This window comes from Vulpes vulpes, chromosome 2 (assembly GCF_048418805.1).
Source record: "Vulpes vulpes isolate BD-2025 chromosome 2, VulVul3, whole genome shotgun sequence".
Taxonomy (NCBI): Eukaryota; Metazoa; Chordata; class Mammalia; order Carnivora; family Canidae; genus Vulpes; species Vulpes vulpes.
The window spans coordinates 96812664-96831698 of record NC_132781.1 but is presented as its reverse complement, the minus strand read 5'-3'; the positions used below and the strand labels follow the sequence as shown (position 1 = coordinate 96831698).

Below are 19035 nucleotides of genomic sequence, written 5' to 3'. Positions count from 1 at the left end.
CTAGAAAACACTACAGAGTTAACTTTAACAAATGATATGTGAAATATTAACAACTGGTGCTGTTATAATTCTTTTATACCTAAGTAAAGCATAACATAATGTATTCTAGACAAACAAGTGAGTATTGAGAGGCTGGAAGTTTTAGAGAGCCTAGCAGTTTTACTAAGAAAAAGTTACATAATTTTTTTAAGTTACATAAATTCACTGAATTATAACTTTGTTTTCTTCCGTTTCACCAAAATGGAAGTGACAGAAAAACTAAATGGTTTTATGATGGTGACTTTTTACTAATGTCTTAAAAATTAAGGATTAATTAAGGGTCTTAATTGAATAAGAAATAAACCAAACAAAAACAAAAAGGAGAGGCCTGTGTTTCTGATTTACAGGAAAGCTTATGACGAAGCAATTTACATGGGCAAACAATGATAAATGACCTAACAAGTTTAGTTATAAGCTGAAGTATCACTGTAGATGCATGTACATTTCCATGTTGCATTAGAATTTCTGCATGTCTAACAGAACAATTTTCATGAATTTTGGTGTTTTCGTCTTTGCAATGCATTACAAAATTAAAACAGAACAGATAATTTAAGAAAACACAAAGTAATTAACTACATTATGGTGCATCCATAAATGTTGATAAATTTTCAGAAACTGACCTAAATGATGTCATTTTTCATTTTCAACTTTCCTCCCTACTCATTCATTTCCCATTTCCCTCATCTCCAAACACACACACACACACACACACACACACACACTGAGGACATGGAGCAATGTTCCAATTACTAGAGAAACAAACTTATTTATAATCTTTCCGGAAAGACAGACTACAGATAAGAGTTTATTGGTTTTAACTTTTGTCCTCGTTTTTTTTTTTTTTTTTTTTTCAAACTTGCATTTTTTGTAACTTCAAGCTGATCAGGAATGTCTTGCTGGGTAGCATGTTACAGATGATAATAATTAGTCCTCTTACACTCTTCTAACAGTTTTATAAAGCAACTTACCTTGAAGGCAACTTTGGCAGGAAATGAATACCTCTTTTATAAGAGTTTGTCATTTCTTAGTGAGAAGAGAGTTCCAAAGATTTATGAAAAAAATATTTTGACCCTTATTTCCTTGGTTTCTTATACACAAATAACTGTTATATTAGTCCACAAATATTTATTGAGCACCTACTATGTGCCAAGCATGGTTTCAATTACTATAAAAATTTATCTTGAAAACAGCCACAGAAATTAATTACAGTGAGAAAAACATCTTTCTTTCATAAATTTATGATTTGAATTCCTCGTCTCCCTATAAGCAAAAGAACAATGAAGCCATTACACCTTTTTCTTCAGGGTGTGATATTGACTTAAAAAAATTTTTTTTAAAGATTTTATTTATTTATTCTTGAGAGATAGAAGGAGGGACAGAGCCAAAGACACAGGCAGAGACAGAGCCAGAGACACAGGCAGAGGGAGAAGCAGGCTCCATGCACCGGGAGCCCGACGTGGGATTCGATCCCGGGTCTCCAGGATCGCGCCCTGGGCCAAAGGCAGGCGCCAAACTGCTGCGCCACCCAGGGATCCCCTGACTTAAAAATTTAAAAATGCCTGAAACTTAGACTGTTTTCAATACCCTTTTCTATAATACAGCTATTATTTATCATGTTATGACCATTTTATAGCCCAGATTTAACTGATAAAATAAATGAAACATTCATTTTTCCTCCTGCTATATCTTAAGTTGAAATTCTCTTTCTCTTTATTTTATTTGGGAGATTTCATTGATTTAAAGGCCTCAGGTTACACAAATGTGATATTATCTAAGCCTTCATTAAATTTTTGTTAGATATCACAGCAACTTTCTTACATGTAATATAACAAAGGGTTCCTTGACTCAAGTTGCATTTTGGAAGAACTATGATCATCTTTCCAAAGACAACAATTCTAACATAGTATATTGTACTTACAGTACACTTATATTCTCAGTCTGCCCACCTGTCTACCAGCCGTTTCCCCCATCACTATGGGCAGGCTCAAATCCCCAATGCTAGCAAAACTCTCTCATCCGTATGCTCCCCCCTGGCTACTTCCTTTCCATCATTTCTTTCCCAGCCACATTTTTTGCTTTTGTTTAAGATTTCAGTTTTGTCCACAACCTTACGGCCTCCACTCACCTTCACCACTTACCCTACTGAAATTTGGCACCAATTCATTCCCATTCATCCACTCAAACCACTCTTAGTAAATTCCCAGATGACCCCTTCCTTGCCAACTCCAATGATTTTGCTTTTCTTCGCTCTCCATGTTGCCCTCCTCACTCTTCCTCCTGGGCTCTTCCCTCCATTCACTCTTCCTAGAGAGTGGTCAGTGATCTTAACCCACTGCTCCTCTCTCTTTATGCTTCTTGTCTGGTTTCCAACACTACTAACACACTGGTGATTCAACATCTCAATTTCATTTAAGACCTCTACCCAGTAGAACTAATCTCTCTACTGAGATGCCCCATAAGCATTTCAATACTCAACACATTTAAAGCTGAACCCATTTTTCTAACCCCCAGACTAGAGGTTCCTGGGAATTTCTCCCTTCATTGGAAGCCTTCATCACTCTCCATTCTTACTAATCCAGGAGTTCCTAAATCCAGCAGTCTCCAGGTCTGTGTGTTCCCCTTCCTATGTGTTCTCCGTACCAGTACTAGAGACACTTCTAAAAGACCTGAGTCTGTCATTCAGCTATCAAAAATCTGTCACTGGCCAGCTGTCACTTTCAGGAGTCAGTTCCACATCTGTCTAGAGTAGGTGAGCCCTTTCTTAGTCTTGCAACTATCTTTTCCCCACAGGCAACTGTATTTCCTCAAAGAGCACACGGTTTTCTAATGCCAGATTGTTCTCTCTGTTTAGAATGTGTACCCACATTTTCCACCCTCCTAATGCTTACATATACTTCAAAGCAAACTGAAACACACTTCTAGGAAACCTTCCCTGACCGTCTAGTCTAAGTTCTGTGCCCCACAGCTAGCTCTCTCTCTCTCTCTCTCTCTCTCTCTCTCACACACACACACACACATACACACACACACACACACACACACACACACCTTACTCTCTTAGAATTATCTGGTTAATTTCCTATTTTCAATACTGCACTGTAACCCCTACCTGGCAAGGTCTATATATTTTTTTAATCTTTACAGCACAATGTTTGGCATATAAAGCACATCTAGCAAATGTTTGTCAAATGAATAAATAATTCTTCTGAGAACTAAACTTCACCATCAACACAGCCTATCTACTGCTCTCCTTATTGTCTTCCACCATTTCTTTGGTATTCCTGTTGTTCTGCCTCTGTAACCTCTCCACCTTCACACACACACACACACACACACACACACACACACACACATATCCACACACATTCCTAGTGACTTCTTGTTATTCTTGGCCTAACCAGGGAGCATGCCTATCCCAGTCTGAACTTGAACATTATAACTATCTCTTTATCACACCTATTTTATACAGGTTTCAAAAAGAAAAAATGTGGGTAACCATGGCCTTTCCTTTTGATACCAACATTTCCCAAGATATACTACCTAAACACAAAACATGACTCTAGGTTAACAACAAACACAATCGTGTAGGAGATCCTAGTACATGAATGAGGAGTTGTTCTATTGATCTCCAGTAATGCCATGAGTGCACCCACCTCTACAGGCCATATATCCCGGACTGGCCTAAAACACCAAAGGCCTCTGTATACTTGTAGGAAAAAATGCTAAATATGAAATATTCAGAGAACTCTAGATTTTTAAAGACTTCCATTCATTTCTTCTTTTGACATTTCTTATCTTCCATTCACTTATGAAATCTTAGAACAGTTGTCTTGCTCTTACAAATATATTGTTTACCTTTTTGGATAAATCCACTCAGACATAGGTAGCATTTTGGATCTCTTTATAAAAGGGCACCATTATGCAAAAAAGTTAACCTGTCATCCAAGAGAATTGCATAATCCCATACAGCAGTTCATTTATCCCTGGAAGCAAGTGTATTACTAAGGTCAAAGTATTATTTTCTTGCTTTGATGTAGATGACACAGCAGAATTTTGTTTCATGCCCTGTCTAGGCCAAGAAAAGAAAACTGTTTTGGGGAGTTCCATCTCATTTTACACAACATGAGTTTGGTAAAAATAAATTCTTTCAGTGCTCTTTTAATGCATGTTTTATTGGAATAATGTTCTTCAAATCCAAATCTTGCCCTAGGCTATCGCTGAGTGAGGAGGAGGATTCTGAAAAATAGCAATGCTTTGCATTCCAAAACCTAGTCATGCAAGTCGAAGCCTGTTGGAGGTGCAGTCCGTGTGCCACTTAATGTTCACATGACTGTCCAAAGCATAACTGGCCTTATTTTTTCTGAAACCTACAACAATACTAGCGCACCTGATTGTTCATAAGCCAAAGGCAATATGGCATTATCTCTGGCAGTTTGAAATATGGATACCCCAATAATTAATATTTTTAAATTATTAGGGAAAGCATCCTTGGATTGTTCACTGTTCTGGGGAGAATTCTTTGCCTTGCTCTGCCTTACTTTTTTACACTTGTTTATTCCTCTCTCAATTTACTGTTTCCATACTCCTTTGTATTTCTATGGTAACATCACCAAACTTGTAAGGAACAGAAAGTTTTCACCATAGTTATTCTGGTGGGGTAGATGAAAAATCTTCTTTTTTTAAAGATTTTATTTATTTATTCATGAGAAACACAGAGAGAGAGGCAGAGACATAGACAGAGGGAAAAGCAGGCTCCTCACAGGGAGCCAGATGCAGGACTTGATGCCCAGACATACCTTGAGCCTAAGACAGACATTCAATCTCTCAGCCGCCTAGAAGTTCTCTGACAAATCTTATTCCCATATTACAGATGAAGAAGAAATGAGGACTCAGGGGTTAATTTTCTTGCACAAAGTCACCCAAATGGTAAATGGCAAAACTATGGTTTGCACCCAAGCCTGTCTGACATCAGAAGCATCCTCTAAGGAGCACAAGGCAATTGAATGCTGTCTCCTGCAGAGCCTGTCCCCCACCTCCACTCTGCCAGCCTTCCTCTGGCTATGTTGCTCCTACAGCAGTGGTATGTCCCTGCATTATGCTCATGCTTGTCACAGTTCTCCCACTAGACACACTACATTCGTGTTCATTTTTCCCAGCAGATCACCTTCCTTAACTATAGAAACCATGTTTTACTGTCACCTGAAACAGTGAACTATGAAATTAAATTGACTGAATAAAAATGCCTTCCAATTGAAATTATCCTGTTGGAGGAACAGCAGAACTAATATGAAAATTAGGCGATCTGAAGTTTATAAAGGGATTTCAAATTGTACTATGAAAATGTCATATATTTTAAGCACACGTCACACATCAGCATGGAACATATGGCAATTCCCAACTTACTATAAAAAATATGATTTAGAATGCCTAGGCTTCCCATTAACCTACAAGAGCCTATTTTACTTCTAATAAAGGCATTAATTTATTCCTCCATCCATTTAAAAACATATATTGATTACTTACTGGATAAATGAATGGATGGAGGAATGAATCAATGCCTTCATTAGAAGTAAACAGATAAGTTGAGGATATTTAAAATGAAAACCTACCATGTGCTGGGTGCTATGTCTGAAATGTAGTTTTACTATTTTTGCTTTATTTTTAAATTCTTAGTGGTCTGGAGAATCCTGATTTAAAAAAGTAATAAGTGAAAGATTAAAAAAGTAATAAGTGAAAAATAGATAAGCATTGGTTGTGGATCAGCTTTTGCTTGATTAATGTTTTTCCCCCCTCTTAATTCTGAATACAAATTAATGGACTAACAAAAGATATGATGTACCTACCCATCAAAGAGTTAAGGTTTTCTCCTTTCAATTGCCTGGAAAGTTTATCTACACCCACAACAAAAATAAAAATAGGAAGTACAGGGCAAATTAAAGAAAATCACAAAATTAAGCATGAAGAAAGATTTAAAAAATAAGAACCAGGTAAGAGAATTTAATGTGCAAAATGAGAAAGGAACAAGATATTACTTAAGAAAACTAACAGGGAGAATCTATTGCAGTCACAACTTCTACCCGGTATCTGAGATCTGTATTATTTAATAGTTACTGAGATGACACTCTACCAAATGAGCTTACACAGAAAATTTAACATATGTTTATTGTTTTTTTAATTATATATTAGGCATATGAAATTGGCTAATTTTGAGAAAATAAAGTAAAACATGGTTCCTACCCTCACAGAGCTTACAGTTGAGTGGAAGAAATATTCTGAAATACCTAATTCAAATAGTAATATAATAAAAATTATGTATTTACCAAGACTTTTCAGTGGCAAGTATCAATCTCACCTCAGAAATTGGTATTTTCAGGTTTATGCTACTGGGAAGTCAAAGACTGCCTACACATAACTTTAGACTTGAATCTTCCCAGTGTAGCAACCATGGACATATTTAAAAACAAAACAAAAACAAAAACATTAAGTGATGAATTTGAACCTGGAGAGGTAAGCCAGGACCCAATTACTAAAGGCCTTGACTAAAAGGGAAATGTTAATTGGCCTGATGTCCATGACACAGGGGAATTATCAGTAGCCACCTGAACACATGCTGAACTCTCTTGGAGAAGCATGACAGGATGACAGAAGGCCCAGGAGGATACCATTTGAGTCAGCTGGAGAGGATAGTCCTAAACGCCAATCAGGCGCTGTTTCTAGAGAAAAAGAGGTAAGACACTGAGCAAATAGTATCAGATGTTCACACCACACAACTAGAATGGAATATAGAAAGAACTTTGGTATGTTTCTAGAAAAGCACTGAATAGACAAGGGTAATAAAAATGTGCCTGAAGAATAGCAAATTCTAGTTGGAGAGAACACAAAGGATGCTGACCCAAACCATGTAAACTTCAGCAAGTGGATCACATTCAGGACTCTGAAAGGCATTAACTCACATTAATGAGTGTATTATTAAGAGATACTTTAGATTCTTTTATTGAAAAAAATATTTTAAAATCTGTCCAATGATTTGTATCTGGAAATCTTTTAAATGTCTAATCTTAAGACTATTTTCCAGTTTTCATCTTTAGCCTTGAAGATAACTAGAAACTATGCAAATAGCATGGTTCAATCTCTAATTATTTCATTCATTGTTTATCCATATGTCTTTTTAAACTATGGCATTCCCTCCAGTGAAGCAAATGAACCAATATTAATATTTTTTCAGACAAGTTGCTGGTTTACAAAACAATAAAGTATTAATTCATAAGTATAATTAACTCAAGTATGATCATTTAAGTATCTGTTCTTCCTAGCTTAGTAAATGACTTGATCATTCCTAAACCATTATTTCTTTTTTTTTTTTTTTATTAATTTTTATTGGTGTTCAATTTACCAACATACAGAAAAACACCCAGTGCTCATCCCGTCAAGTGTCCACCTCAGTGCCCGTCACCCATTCCCCTCCAACACCCGCCCTCCTCCCCCCTTCCACCACCCCTAGTTCGTTTCCCCGAGTTAGGAGTCTTTATGTTCTGTCTCCCTTCCTGATATTTCCCAACATTTCTTCTCCCTTCCTTTATATTCCCTTTCACTATTATTTATATTCCCCAAATGAATGAGAACATACACTGCTTGTCCTTCTCCGATTGACTTATTTCACTCAGCATAATACCATTATTTCTAAATGAATTCTCAGTTCTTTCATGAAAGCATGAAAGTTCCCTTACTCTGAAGTCACTCAATCTCTGGTTTGCCTATACATGTGACTCATTGATACTTAAATCTGATATTTAATCTGAGATTTAAATCATCCAAATTATGATTTAGAAATTCTGCCCAGAAAAATATGTAGAAATAAGGTACAAACAAAATTCTGCCTGGGTAATAAATCTGAACAAATACAGTCTATCATACAAGTGGAACCCTAACAAGATTCCTTTGTTGAACACATTTTCAAAGACTTCCTTGGAACCAGTGGTTCAATGGTGATCAGTCACATATGGCCTCTGACTTTGGGCAGCTCTACATTACTGATGACGTTAAGTGAAACGATGAGGACACGCAGAGTGCACTTTGGTAAAGCATTCATCTAGAACTTGGAGCTGGCAAACAAACACTAAAAAAATTATTTGATATGCCAAAAATCATATCGAAGCTGAGCTCTGAAGGACAAATAGCCGAAGAGAGGAGAAAAGCAGCATGCTCCAAGAAGGAGGAATGGCGTGTACAATTTTCAGAGGAGAGATAGTGTGGGACCAGGAAACCGGAGAGCAGGAGGGAGGAAGTGATGATTTTTAATCCAGGGAGGTGAGCCAGGACAGAATTACTGAAGGCCTTGGCTTTGGTGTGAGAGCAAAAGGAAGGCAGAAAAGCATTTTCAAGACAGGAGTGACATCGCTAGATTTACATTTTAGAAAGACCTTTCAGGCTGTGGAGTGAAGAATGGCTTCCAGCAGGACAGTTTCAGAGGCTAGGTGTGAAACTATTGAAGTAGGTTAGAAAAAAAATGGGAGGAAGGATGGAGAAATGCAGTTTGGAGTCAAACTTAAGTCCTTGGTTTTAGAAAAATCGGCTTCATATTGGCTGTGCCTATTTTACAAACCTCTCTCCTAAAAACAGCTTAACAAAACTGACATTGCACAAGTCTGGCTTCCTGCATAAAGCTGTTTTGCAATGTCCAGACAATGAGACTATACTCTGCAGAATGACTTTGAATCACACTTGTTTTTAAAAATACCTAAAATGAACAACAGATGTTAAAAAGATAATGAAGGCTAAATAACAAAGAAATAAAACAGACTGCCTGGCTTGTCAGTTTACTCCTGATTAAAAAATATCCAGATCAGTACACATGAGTGCAGAGCAATAGCCAGTCATAAACTGTGTTGAGGCAGAGATGAGGTTTGAATTTTCAACTCAAGCAAATGATAGCCTTTTAATTTATAAATGCCTATAGTCTAAATAAAATCATAAATCTATTATCTTCAAATGGATGTAATTTGTAAAGTGTGCTTTCTTTCAATGTAAATCTCCCATGAAATTGATACTAATTAGCTAAGGAGCAAACATTAAGGAGAATCCTAAATCCAGGGGCTTTTACCCTTCTCACCAGAACTGTTTCTTTCTTTCTTTCTTCTTTTTTTTTTAAGATTTTATTTATGTGAGATAGGACAGAGAAAGTGAAAGAGAGCATGAGTGGAGGGGAGGGACAGAATGAGAAGGAGAAGCAGACACCCCGCTGAGCAGGAAGCCCCATACAGGGCTCCATCCCAGGACCCTGGGATCATGACCTGAGCCGAAGACAGACACTTAATGGACTGAGACACCCAGGCACCCCATCAGAGTGGTTTCTCATGGAGCAAACCTATAATCTTGCCTGGAACTGCTATGCTGGTCCAGAGATGGGTCACTAAAAGGGACAAGTGTCACCATTTCCATGTATTATTTGCCTAGTGCTTACCCCTCATTTGTAGCGTTTCCAAGAAGTTAGAAATTAGCATTCTTTCCCTCAGTTGAGTTGCTCCTTTTAATTTACCTATGGTTTCCACCTATATTTCCTAAGAAACAATTAGATGTACCATTAGCTTCATGATGTGATCACGAAAACAACACTAGTCCTCAATCTAAGGACATTGTTTCAACTAAAAAAGATCATTGCCAAATAGTCGCTATTAACAATTTATCATGAAGTGCCATGGTGCTTGCTCTGGCTTTTAGATGTTGTAGAAAAGAAATTACAACTTCTCCATGTTGTTTAGATATAGAGACCTTTACTTAATGACCTTGAGATTTAATGTGACTTCAAACAAAGTCCAACACAGTTTTTAGCAAAACCTGAAAAGTTTATTATAAGTAGATAATGGAAAAGCAAAGAGTCTTCTAGAATAGCCAGGACACTGCTGGAGATCAAAAACAAGAAGGGCAGGTTTGCCCAACCGGATATACTTATTATAAAGCTAAAGTAATTAAGATTGTGTGATATCCACAGAGAGATAATTATCAGGGTTTTTTCCCCCTCCCCCTACCTTTATCTTTGAAGTACTTTATCTTGGAAGATCTAGCAGAGCAACTTGTCCCAGGCATTATCTTTCCTAGCAGAACATTCATAAACTCCATAACCCATGAATTCTACCTTTGAATATAAGCTGAGCAACCCTTGCGTGTGGACATGAAGACACATAATGCACATAAGACACACAAATGCCAATATAGTGACATGCCTCTTTGTTCAGTTTTTGTTTCTTGGTTTTTCATAGTTCAAATAAGTCCTTATAGTACACATTATCTATTTTTTAAACATGAAACTATGGAGTAGCAAAAAAAATTAGGAGGTTGATTTTTTTTAATCAAAAGTTCAGTTTTGAACTTTTGACTATGGGAATCCACATGAACTGGGAATGTGATTCAGTATGCCAAAACCACTCCACATAAATTTTTTCATGAATATTTTGAAGTGCAGATTACAGCGATGTACTGAAGGGAATGGATAGCAGAAGGAGAAGCCAAAAGAAGTCAGAGTCAACACTGGACATGCTCTCCGCTAGGCCTGCAGTAAGGTCAGTAGGCTGTTTTGACCAAACAAATGAACAAAAGTATACCAAGTAAGCAATCAGATCCATTGTGCTAGTGATGGCTATGGTCAATGTTGGTTTCTGGAGAGAAATAAATTAATATGCCTAATATAAATACACCCTAGAAGACTACTTCACATCTTAAATATCATTATCATTTGTGAATTTCATATTCTAAAGTGACAGATTCTATCTTGTTTCTTTTTTAGGGTTTAGGGAAAAAAAGTATTTTATTGGATGCTGAGATTATGGTTTCAGAGAGAAAAAGTTGAGAGCTCATGCTACAGATACACATACACAATTGACAAGTGTGTTACCCAAAAACCACTACCAAAAAACATCATTGCATGCTGAATGCTCCATATTCCAACTGGACCAAAGAAAATATTATCCTGATCAAAATAAATTAAGAGTATAGTTACCACCTCTTTCTTAAAGAAAATTATGTCAGCTGTATTTACACTTCTCCTATCAATGAACACTCCAAGGAGAAATGTGACATTTAAAAATCCTGATTTGCATGCAGTTTATCCACAGGGTACATTCTTTACATTCGCTATATTCTCAAAGCCTCAATGAGCTAAGCACCTTACTTACAAGACGAGACTCTGAGCACTACAAATTCTATGAAAATTTTCCAATTAATTAGTGAAAAATAGTAGGTGAGGAGAGGAAGAAACTAAGCAGACTCCAAATGGGCAGCCCCAGTGGCCCAGTGGTTTAGTGCCACCTTGAGCCTGGGATGTGATCCTGGAGTCCCGGGATTGAGTCCCATATCGGGCTCCCTGTATGGAGCTTCTCCCTCTGCCTGTGTCTCTGCCTCTCTCTCTCTCTCTCTCTCTCTCTGTCTCTCATGAATAAATATATAAAATCTTAAAAAAAAAAAAAGACTCCAGACAAGTAAAATGGAAGTCATTCTGCAACCCTTGCCTTTATGATCCTCTCAACAAAACCACGAGCCACTCTCCACTACAACATCTGAAGCAGAAACAGTGACTATCACTTTTAATTTAGAAGAGTAGGAGAGCTACCAGTGCTTACATCTGTTTGGATGACTTTGGGAGGAAGGGATTAAAACTCTGGATTTCAAGGAAGGCCACACAGTTTCTGACTTCGTAGTTGTATCTGCAATCTTTACCTGGCTATCCTCATTCCAAACAGGTCCCTGATAGGACCTCAACTTCTATTTAAATGCCCTACTCTGTACCACCATTCCACATCTTGCCACCCTTTTAATGAAAGAGGCCAAAAAAAAAAAAAAAGCCGAATTACAAATATTAAAAAAAAGAGTTCAATGTCTGGTTACAACACAATGTAGAATATTTTATATTCTGTTCTTCCTTCAGATATTATTGTGTTAATTTGACCAGGCAATAGGGGACACGATAAATAGTGAGAGAAACTCTTAATAAAAGCATCTCTACTTTGTCTGTCAGTCTTCAATAACTTCCTCAGTTGAACAGAATCATTGTCTGAAGGATAGAGAGAGGAGACATCCTGTATGAACCTTTAGTGAAGAAGAAAGACTTCTCACAGTGCAGTACTGTAAAGAGATAATTAAAGCTTTGAGAAAATGCATTCAGAATAAAGGCAAAGGACAGGAATTAGATTAAAAGAAAGCTGAAAAGCAATTTATTAATCTATAACCTTACATATTATGGTGATTACTTTTTATTTACTTACTTCCCACCTCTAAAACAAATACAAGATTTTTAAGTGTGGAAAGTTAGACAAAAATCAGTAAGAGTGGGAAAGAGAAGATGAAGCAACAGGTAAGTTAGTCCCCATAAATAGAAAAATAAATAAATAGCCAGAAGGTTTATATACTTGTTGGAAGTGGGCTACAAATTATGCTCCCAGCTTTCAAGAAATCAAATATTAAGAGGTAATGTATCTGGTCACTATTCACCATGCCCAGAAGACAGAAATAAACTAATTCAGGAAAACAGCTCTGTTTTCAAGATACAAGATTTCTTTTTCTTTTTTTCTCTTTTCCTGCCCTCAGCTACTCAGGGAGCAGACACATTGCATAGTACCACCAATTCCTTCCCCCAAAAGAACTACCGTAACAAATTTTATAAGGCTGATTTTGTTTTATTTATTTTATTTTATTTTGTTTTATTTTTTTACTTCTTTTTAAAGCCTCCTTCAGTGTAGGTTAATGGCATGAGGCCTGAGCACAATTCAATTCAAAAGTAATTTCACAAAGAACTAAACTGTTTAAACTATTTAATGGTGTTAATCTCCACTGAAAACACATTATCACTATATATATGCATACATATATATATACACCCACAAATATACACACACATTGTACTTGAAAGTGTTAGAAGAACATGAGTGAAAATTCATTCAGAAACCAGAAGTATAGTTGAGCGATAGAATGAACTTTTCAAAAGTTCTATCTGTTGATAGAAGGTTTAAGGTAAATATTATCCATTGGAAGCATGATCGTTCAGAAGACCTCTGGATCCTATTCTCTTGTTTTAAATGATTAATTCTATAAACCTCTTTGTATATTCATTTCCAACCTGTTGATGGAAAAAGTCACCAATAGAGTAAAAAGTATTTTAAAAAGTCTCCTAAGGTGACATTCAAGGCAATAACCCAGCTTGAACTATAATTCCATTGGTCAGTCCAACAGCTCTTTACTGAACGCCTGTGTGGTAGATGCCATGGGGGATTCAGAAATGAACAGTAGTGGACCGTGGCCTGGAGAACATGATATACAGTCTAAGACAGTGCATGAAAGAGACACAGAAATGGGAAGGGGGAAGAAAGGCAACAGCAACAACAAGTCTTCCTAAATCAAGCAGAGTCAAAAATGCAGAGTCCTCAGAGGGTTCTGGGTGTCACCTGAGATAAACCTGTAAGGAAAAGTAGAAGATGGACAGATAGGGATGGATTAAGGAAGGAGGAGAGAGAGAAAGGAGGGAGGATTAGCAAAGGAGGACAGGTGGTAACACATCCTATATACTCAGGGAACATCAGGGAGCCTCAATGGGTTCTTAGAGTGTTCAATAATGGGGAGAGGAGTGAGAAGTGAAACAATAGGTCTAGGCCACCTGACAAAGGTTTGGAAGGCCATGATGAAGAGCCTGTTTATTGTCGTAGGAAACAGCTCAAGACTTCAGATCTCACAATTACAGCTGCTAATCAATTCATTAATCTTCATAAACATGCTGCTTCTATGATAGGAAATACCTTTTAGGAAGCAAAAAAGCAGAGACAAAACAAATTGAAAAGAATCTACGTTGTCTATACCTCTGCAGGAAAGTATCTGATTCTTGCAGAGAAGAAAGCTGTTTGGAGCAAATTAGCATCTTCTATTACTATGTTTTACTCAAGTATATTCTACTTGATAAAAACCTGTTTCTGAAGATCAAACTTAACAAATACACAACCTGTCCTACTTAAAATAATTTTAAATTTCTATGTGGACATCCATGAACTAAAAATCTTACCCAACCTTAGGCTTCAACTTGTATCAATTCTCTACAGGAAAAAGACTTTCACATTTCGTGTTTTAAAAATTTTATATGCAATCATGAGTCATTGATTGATTGAAAATCAACCTGCCATGTGTTCATTAATCTGGCTCACATGTACTTTATAGAGAATATTCACTTGAATTAACTTTCTATTATAATTTTCTGTTCTACTTATATATGCAAACAAAAAAATTTATAGTAATGATGGTATGTCTAACAGAGATACTCTCCTACACGCTAGTAATATTTCAAATTAAGCCTTTTAACTCCAATGAAAGCAGAAATTAGAAAAATATGCCACTAGAGAAACAGCTACAATAAATGTAAATGATCTTCTAAAAATAAACTATTTCTTTCTAGTACATAGCAATATTAGAAAATTTAAATAGTGGAAATTCCATGGAGTCCTAAACTATTTTTACTCTCTATATAGCAGTACTGAACTTCCTTACTGCAGTAAGTCACATTTAAGAGTAAAAACAAGGCTAAAATAATTACATGATTTTAGCCCCCTTGTCCACATTTAAATCTTAGAATTCTTTGAGCCATTAATACATTAATTCTCTTTGACACTGTTACTAGATTTTTTCAATCAATTTAGAATATACAAATGAATATATAACAATACAAAGATGATTCCAGATTTACAGAACCTAGAATTAGTCTAAGCTTATTTTTATCTAAATACTGGTGTTGAGAAAAAAGTATTTAGTATGGCAAATACTTCTGAGGTATATGCAGATTATCCTAAAAATAAATTCATTATGATAATGAACTTTTAATCCTAAGAGAAACATTTTAAAGCCACATTCTTGAGAATTCCACAATAATTTGTTTAAAAAAATCTCCAGCAATGCTGCAAAAAAGGGTACTTGGTTTTTTCCATCATACAAGTACACCACAAGAATATATTCAAAGTTTACACCTTTACACGTAGGAGGTGCTTTATAAATGTTGAATGAATCGTTAATTTCAATAAACATGGGAAATAAACACTGCTTATTACAAACTTCCACTCATTTATAAATGGTAAGTTGAAATATCAAAAAAATATTGCCCGTAGGAAAAACAAAGTATTGAAGATCATTAATCTGAGACATTTGGAAAGAAAGGGAAGAACAGGAGAAAATAGTTTCTCTGCCCTCTGGTGGCAATAAAATCAACTGCAGCAGTTCTAAAGCAATACATAATTAAAATGTCCCTGTTATGAAATCAGATATTTTCCCCTGTGCCAAAATGTCTGTGATAAAAATCCTGATTGCTACATGGTGAATTTCAAGACAGCTGGACTTTTTAAAAATTTCCCCATGTGGAACTTCTACCTAGACTACTTACAAAAGAAATTATTTTTTCTCTTCTTTCTTTGCTGTATTTTATATATTCAGTAGGCTAACCATTTAACTCCAAGACTATTCAAAAACTACAAGTAGACTGATACTGAGTAAAGAAGCTACTTCAGTTTTCAATAGATCTCCAGAACATTTACCAAGAAATTTAAAACTTTTTATTTATTTATTTATTTTTTTTACTCAATCCTATAAACATATGGGTTTCTAAAGTAATTTTCCACAGTGAACACTAGTTTATAATTAGTTTGTAACACCTGTACATTTATGTTGAACAACTTAGGTATTTTCTAATTCACAAAGCTTTGAATTATCTGGCCAATTTTAGAATGGAATGTTTACTTCATCCTCAATTTGAGAACTTAGAATAGAAAATGTATATATATTCTTTTCTCAGTAATATATCATTAATGAAAGAAGCTCAGAAAAAATAGATATTTGCTGACATTTATTCATTTATTATTTACTGTAAATGCATTACTTACAACTAGTGCCAAAGAAGTTTTGAAATAAACAACTTGGGATGCATTTTGGCACACATCTCTCTCTAACCTCCCTTGGCATGTAGTAAATTGTTTTCTTTAAGTATCTACTTATTCCATAAATGCGGTGATGAGGTATCAATACCATGGGGTAAAAGTCGTATGTTTTTAAACCAATGAAAGATAAACAAAAATGGATAATCTACTGATATGACACCCAGTAAATAACAACCTATATCCATTCATGCAGAAGAAAATTGTATGGGACAAGACAAATCAATTATCAGGAAAATTGGAGTTTTAAAGCATTTCACAGTTTTAGAAGTGTTGTCATGACGTTGCCCCCTCCTCCCAACCCACACACCCCTCCAACCATAATTTGGAGGGCAGAGTCAGAATCTGTGTTTTCTCTGTACGAATTCCCACCAGGGGCAGAGTGTTTTAGCCGATTTCTAGGTCTCAGATTGGTAAATTTCATTCAAGGACTTTCTCCGAGATTCATCTCACCTGGAATCCCCAGGTGACCTCACTAGGCTTCCATCTGCGACTTTCGTGTTTGACATTTGAGGACACACGTATGCTTTCTGAGGGAAGCACTTACCACCACAACTCCCACCTTCCGAATTAAAAGAAAACAAAACCTTGATCATCCTAATCAGAAAGTTTTTGTTTCTTTCTTTCTTTTTTTTTTTTTTTTTTTTTTTTCCTCCAAGTGTTTTTGTTCCTTTCACCTCCTCTCGAACTCTAACCTGAGTTCACAAATTTCTGCCACGGTCTCTTTCTCTGCCTGTTTCTTCCCTTTCTTCCTGAGGGGCAGAAATGGTGAGCAGGCCCCCAGTTCTCGGGAGGCACCTGGACCTGGGCTCCGCAGCGCCCAGCCTCAGAGAGCCAGCGGGCCGCGGGTGGAGGCTCCCGACCAGACGCGCACCTGGCTGGCATCGGCCCGAGCAGAGGACACTGCCCCTGGGAGGATGCAAAGACCAGGTCTCCGCGTGGGGGCATTGCCAGGCACTTGGACAAACCCCGGACACGTTCAGGCCTGTGTGCGAAGCCGGTCGGCCGAGGACAATGGTGGCAGGGATTGGTCTCCCGAGGCGCGCCCACCACAGCCGGGTCGCCTGCTCCCCTCCCCTGCGCCCCGCCGCACCTACCCCGCCCCACTTCCAGAGCCCGGTCGGCCCCAGACCTCGAAAGGGAGCTAAGGTGGGGGTCGCCTGGGGATGGAAGGTGCGGCCACAGTAAATTTTTCCTCCAGCCAAGGGGGCGGGGGGGCTGCAATCTCCGGCTGCCACCACGTCTCCCACCCACAGCCCCCATCACGCACTCGCTTAGTTTATCGCGGCAGCAGGGTGGCAGCAGGAGCCAGAGGGGAGGGTGCCCAGGGATGCCAGCTACCGGGAGCGGAATCTACACTAGGAGGTTTGCTCTCACACACCAGAGCCCTCTCTGGGAGACTTGGGGAGACGGTACCACCCCCTGTCACTCAGGTGAAGGAAGCCCGAAATCCTCCAGACCCCCCCCCCCCAAGTGCCCTTCTCTAAACCGACCATCTTCTCCCCATTCGGAAAGCCCAAGTTTACCCGAAAAGCAATTGCAGTAACTTTCCCAAGGGCAGACAGATGAAGTGGGGGTGGGTTGAGAATGGGGGAGGCGGGGGGGTGTTAGCGAGGTCTTCAGCTGCGCACAAAATCAACAAGCGAAAGTGCATCTTACCATTGATTCGGCTTCCAGGCTGCCCTTCGGTGAACTGGAACCGGTCCATTACAAAGTGGCAAAGTAACACAACTCCCGCCGCCGCCAGGTCGGCCCTCGGGAACCTCGCCATGCCGCCGCCGCCGCCGCGACCTCCCTCCCCCGCCCCGCCAGTCCTCCCCAGGCGCCCTGGGCTCCGGGGCTCCGGGGCTCCGGGTGGGGACGGGGGCGACCGGGACGACGGCTCAGAGCTCTGCGGACCGGTCCCCGCGGAACCCGGAGGCCTTTGTAAAATTTCGATGGGATTTCACACTCAGGAGCTGGGAAGAGGAGCAAGGGAGGAGGGCGAGGGGAGTGCAGTTCTCTCCGGACCTCCGGGTCTGTCTTCGCAACTTGCCACAACCCCCAGGCACCGGGCAACTGCGGGGAGGGAAGGCCCCTGGCGGCGGGGCTCGCGAACTCTCGGCTCCGCACGGCAGCGCCGCCCGGGTGCCCGCAGGCAGGGACTTCCGAGCCCCCGCGGTGCGCTCCACTGGGCTCGAGACAGATCTGACTCCACAGCCGGCGCGGCTGCCTTCTGCAAATCCAAGAGGGCTGTCGGCTCGGAGGAACTTTCCCCAGTGTTGGGATGGCCCCGCGGGAGCCGTGGGTTTGCGGGAAGGGGGTTACTGTGGGCTGGCGAAACCCCTCCGACAAGTTTTTCTTCTTTTCTTCGCCCGACGCAGGGCGCGCGTCCTTTCTCGCAGCCCGAGGGATGGGCAGCCCCAAGGAGCGGAGCCCAGGGAAGGCTCGGGCTGCAGCAATCTAAGGTCCGAAGCCGGGGGTGGGGGGCGGGGGGTGGGAATATGTGTGTGTTTAAAAAAAAAAAGAAAGAAAAAGAAAGAAAGAAAGAAAAAGAAGGGGGGGAAAGGGAAGAGGAAGAAAGAAATGAGGGGGAGGGAGCGGGGGCGGGGGAGTCAGGCCGAAACCTATCGGGAGAGGGCTCCTCTGGCTTGGGAAGAGGTGCCACCGGCCCCGCCGAGCTCGGGAGTTTGGTGGCGGAGGAGGCGCCGCCGCCGCCGAGCTCCCCCGCGCTCCTGCTCCACACTTCGGGGAGGGAAGGCAGCTCGCAATTTGCCAGATCGGCCGCTGCACCCTCCCCCCTCCTCCCTCCCCCTCGCTCCTTCGGGCTTCTCCCACCTTCCTCCCCGAAACCGGCAGCTAGCACCGACCTGTCCAATGGCTGCACTCTCCTCGGGGCTGGCAGAGGAGTCGCCGAGAGACCCAGCCGGAGGAGCGAGGCAAGGGGGAGTGGGGGTGCAGCCCCCGCCCCGCGCGCCCCCGGCAGCCCGCTGCCCCGAGAGCCCGGAGAGGCGGCGAGGAGGGCGAGCTCGGAGGGGAGCGCGGGGCTGCACCTCCGCGCCGCCGGCGC

The 19035-nt window shown here is 39.8% G+C and overlaps 1 protein-coding gene across 3 annotated transcripts in view; it reads right to left on the bottom strand.

The window, feature by feature from the left end:
* Positions 1-17805, bottom strand: part of PLXDC2 (plexin domain containing 2) — a 455724-nt gene extending 437919 nt beyond the window's left edge. For all 3 annotated transcript variants that reach the window (XM_072749365.1, XM_072749364.1, XM_026013595.2), the window contains exon 1: positions 17646-17805. In XM_072749365.1, the coding sequence (XP_072605466.1) occupies positions 17646-17757 (112 nt within the window). In that variant the 5' untranslated portion in view covers positions 17758-17805. The remainder of the gene's footprint in view (positions 1-17645) is intronic.
* Positions 17806-19035: the final 1230 nt, after the last annotated feature.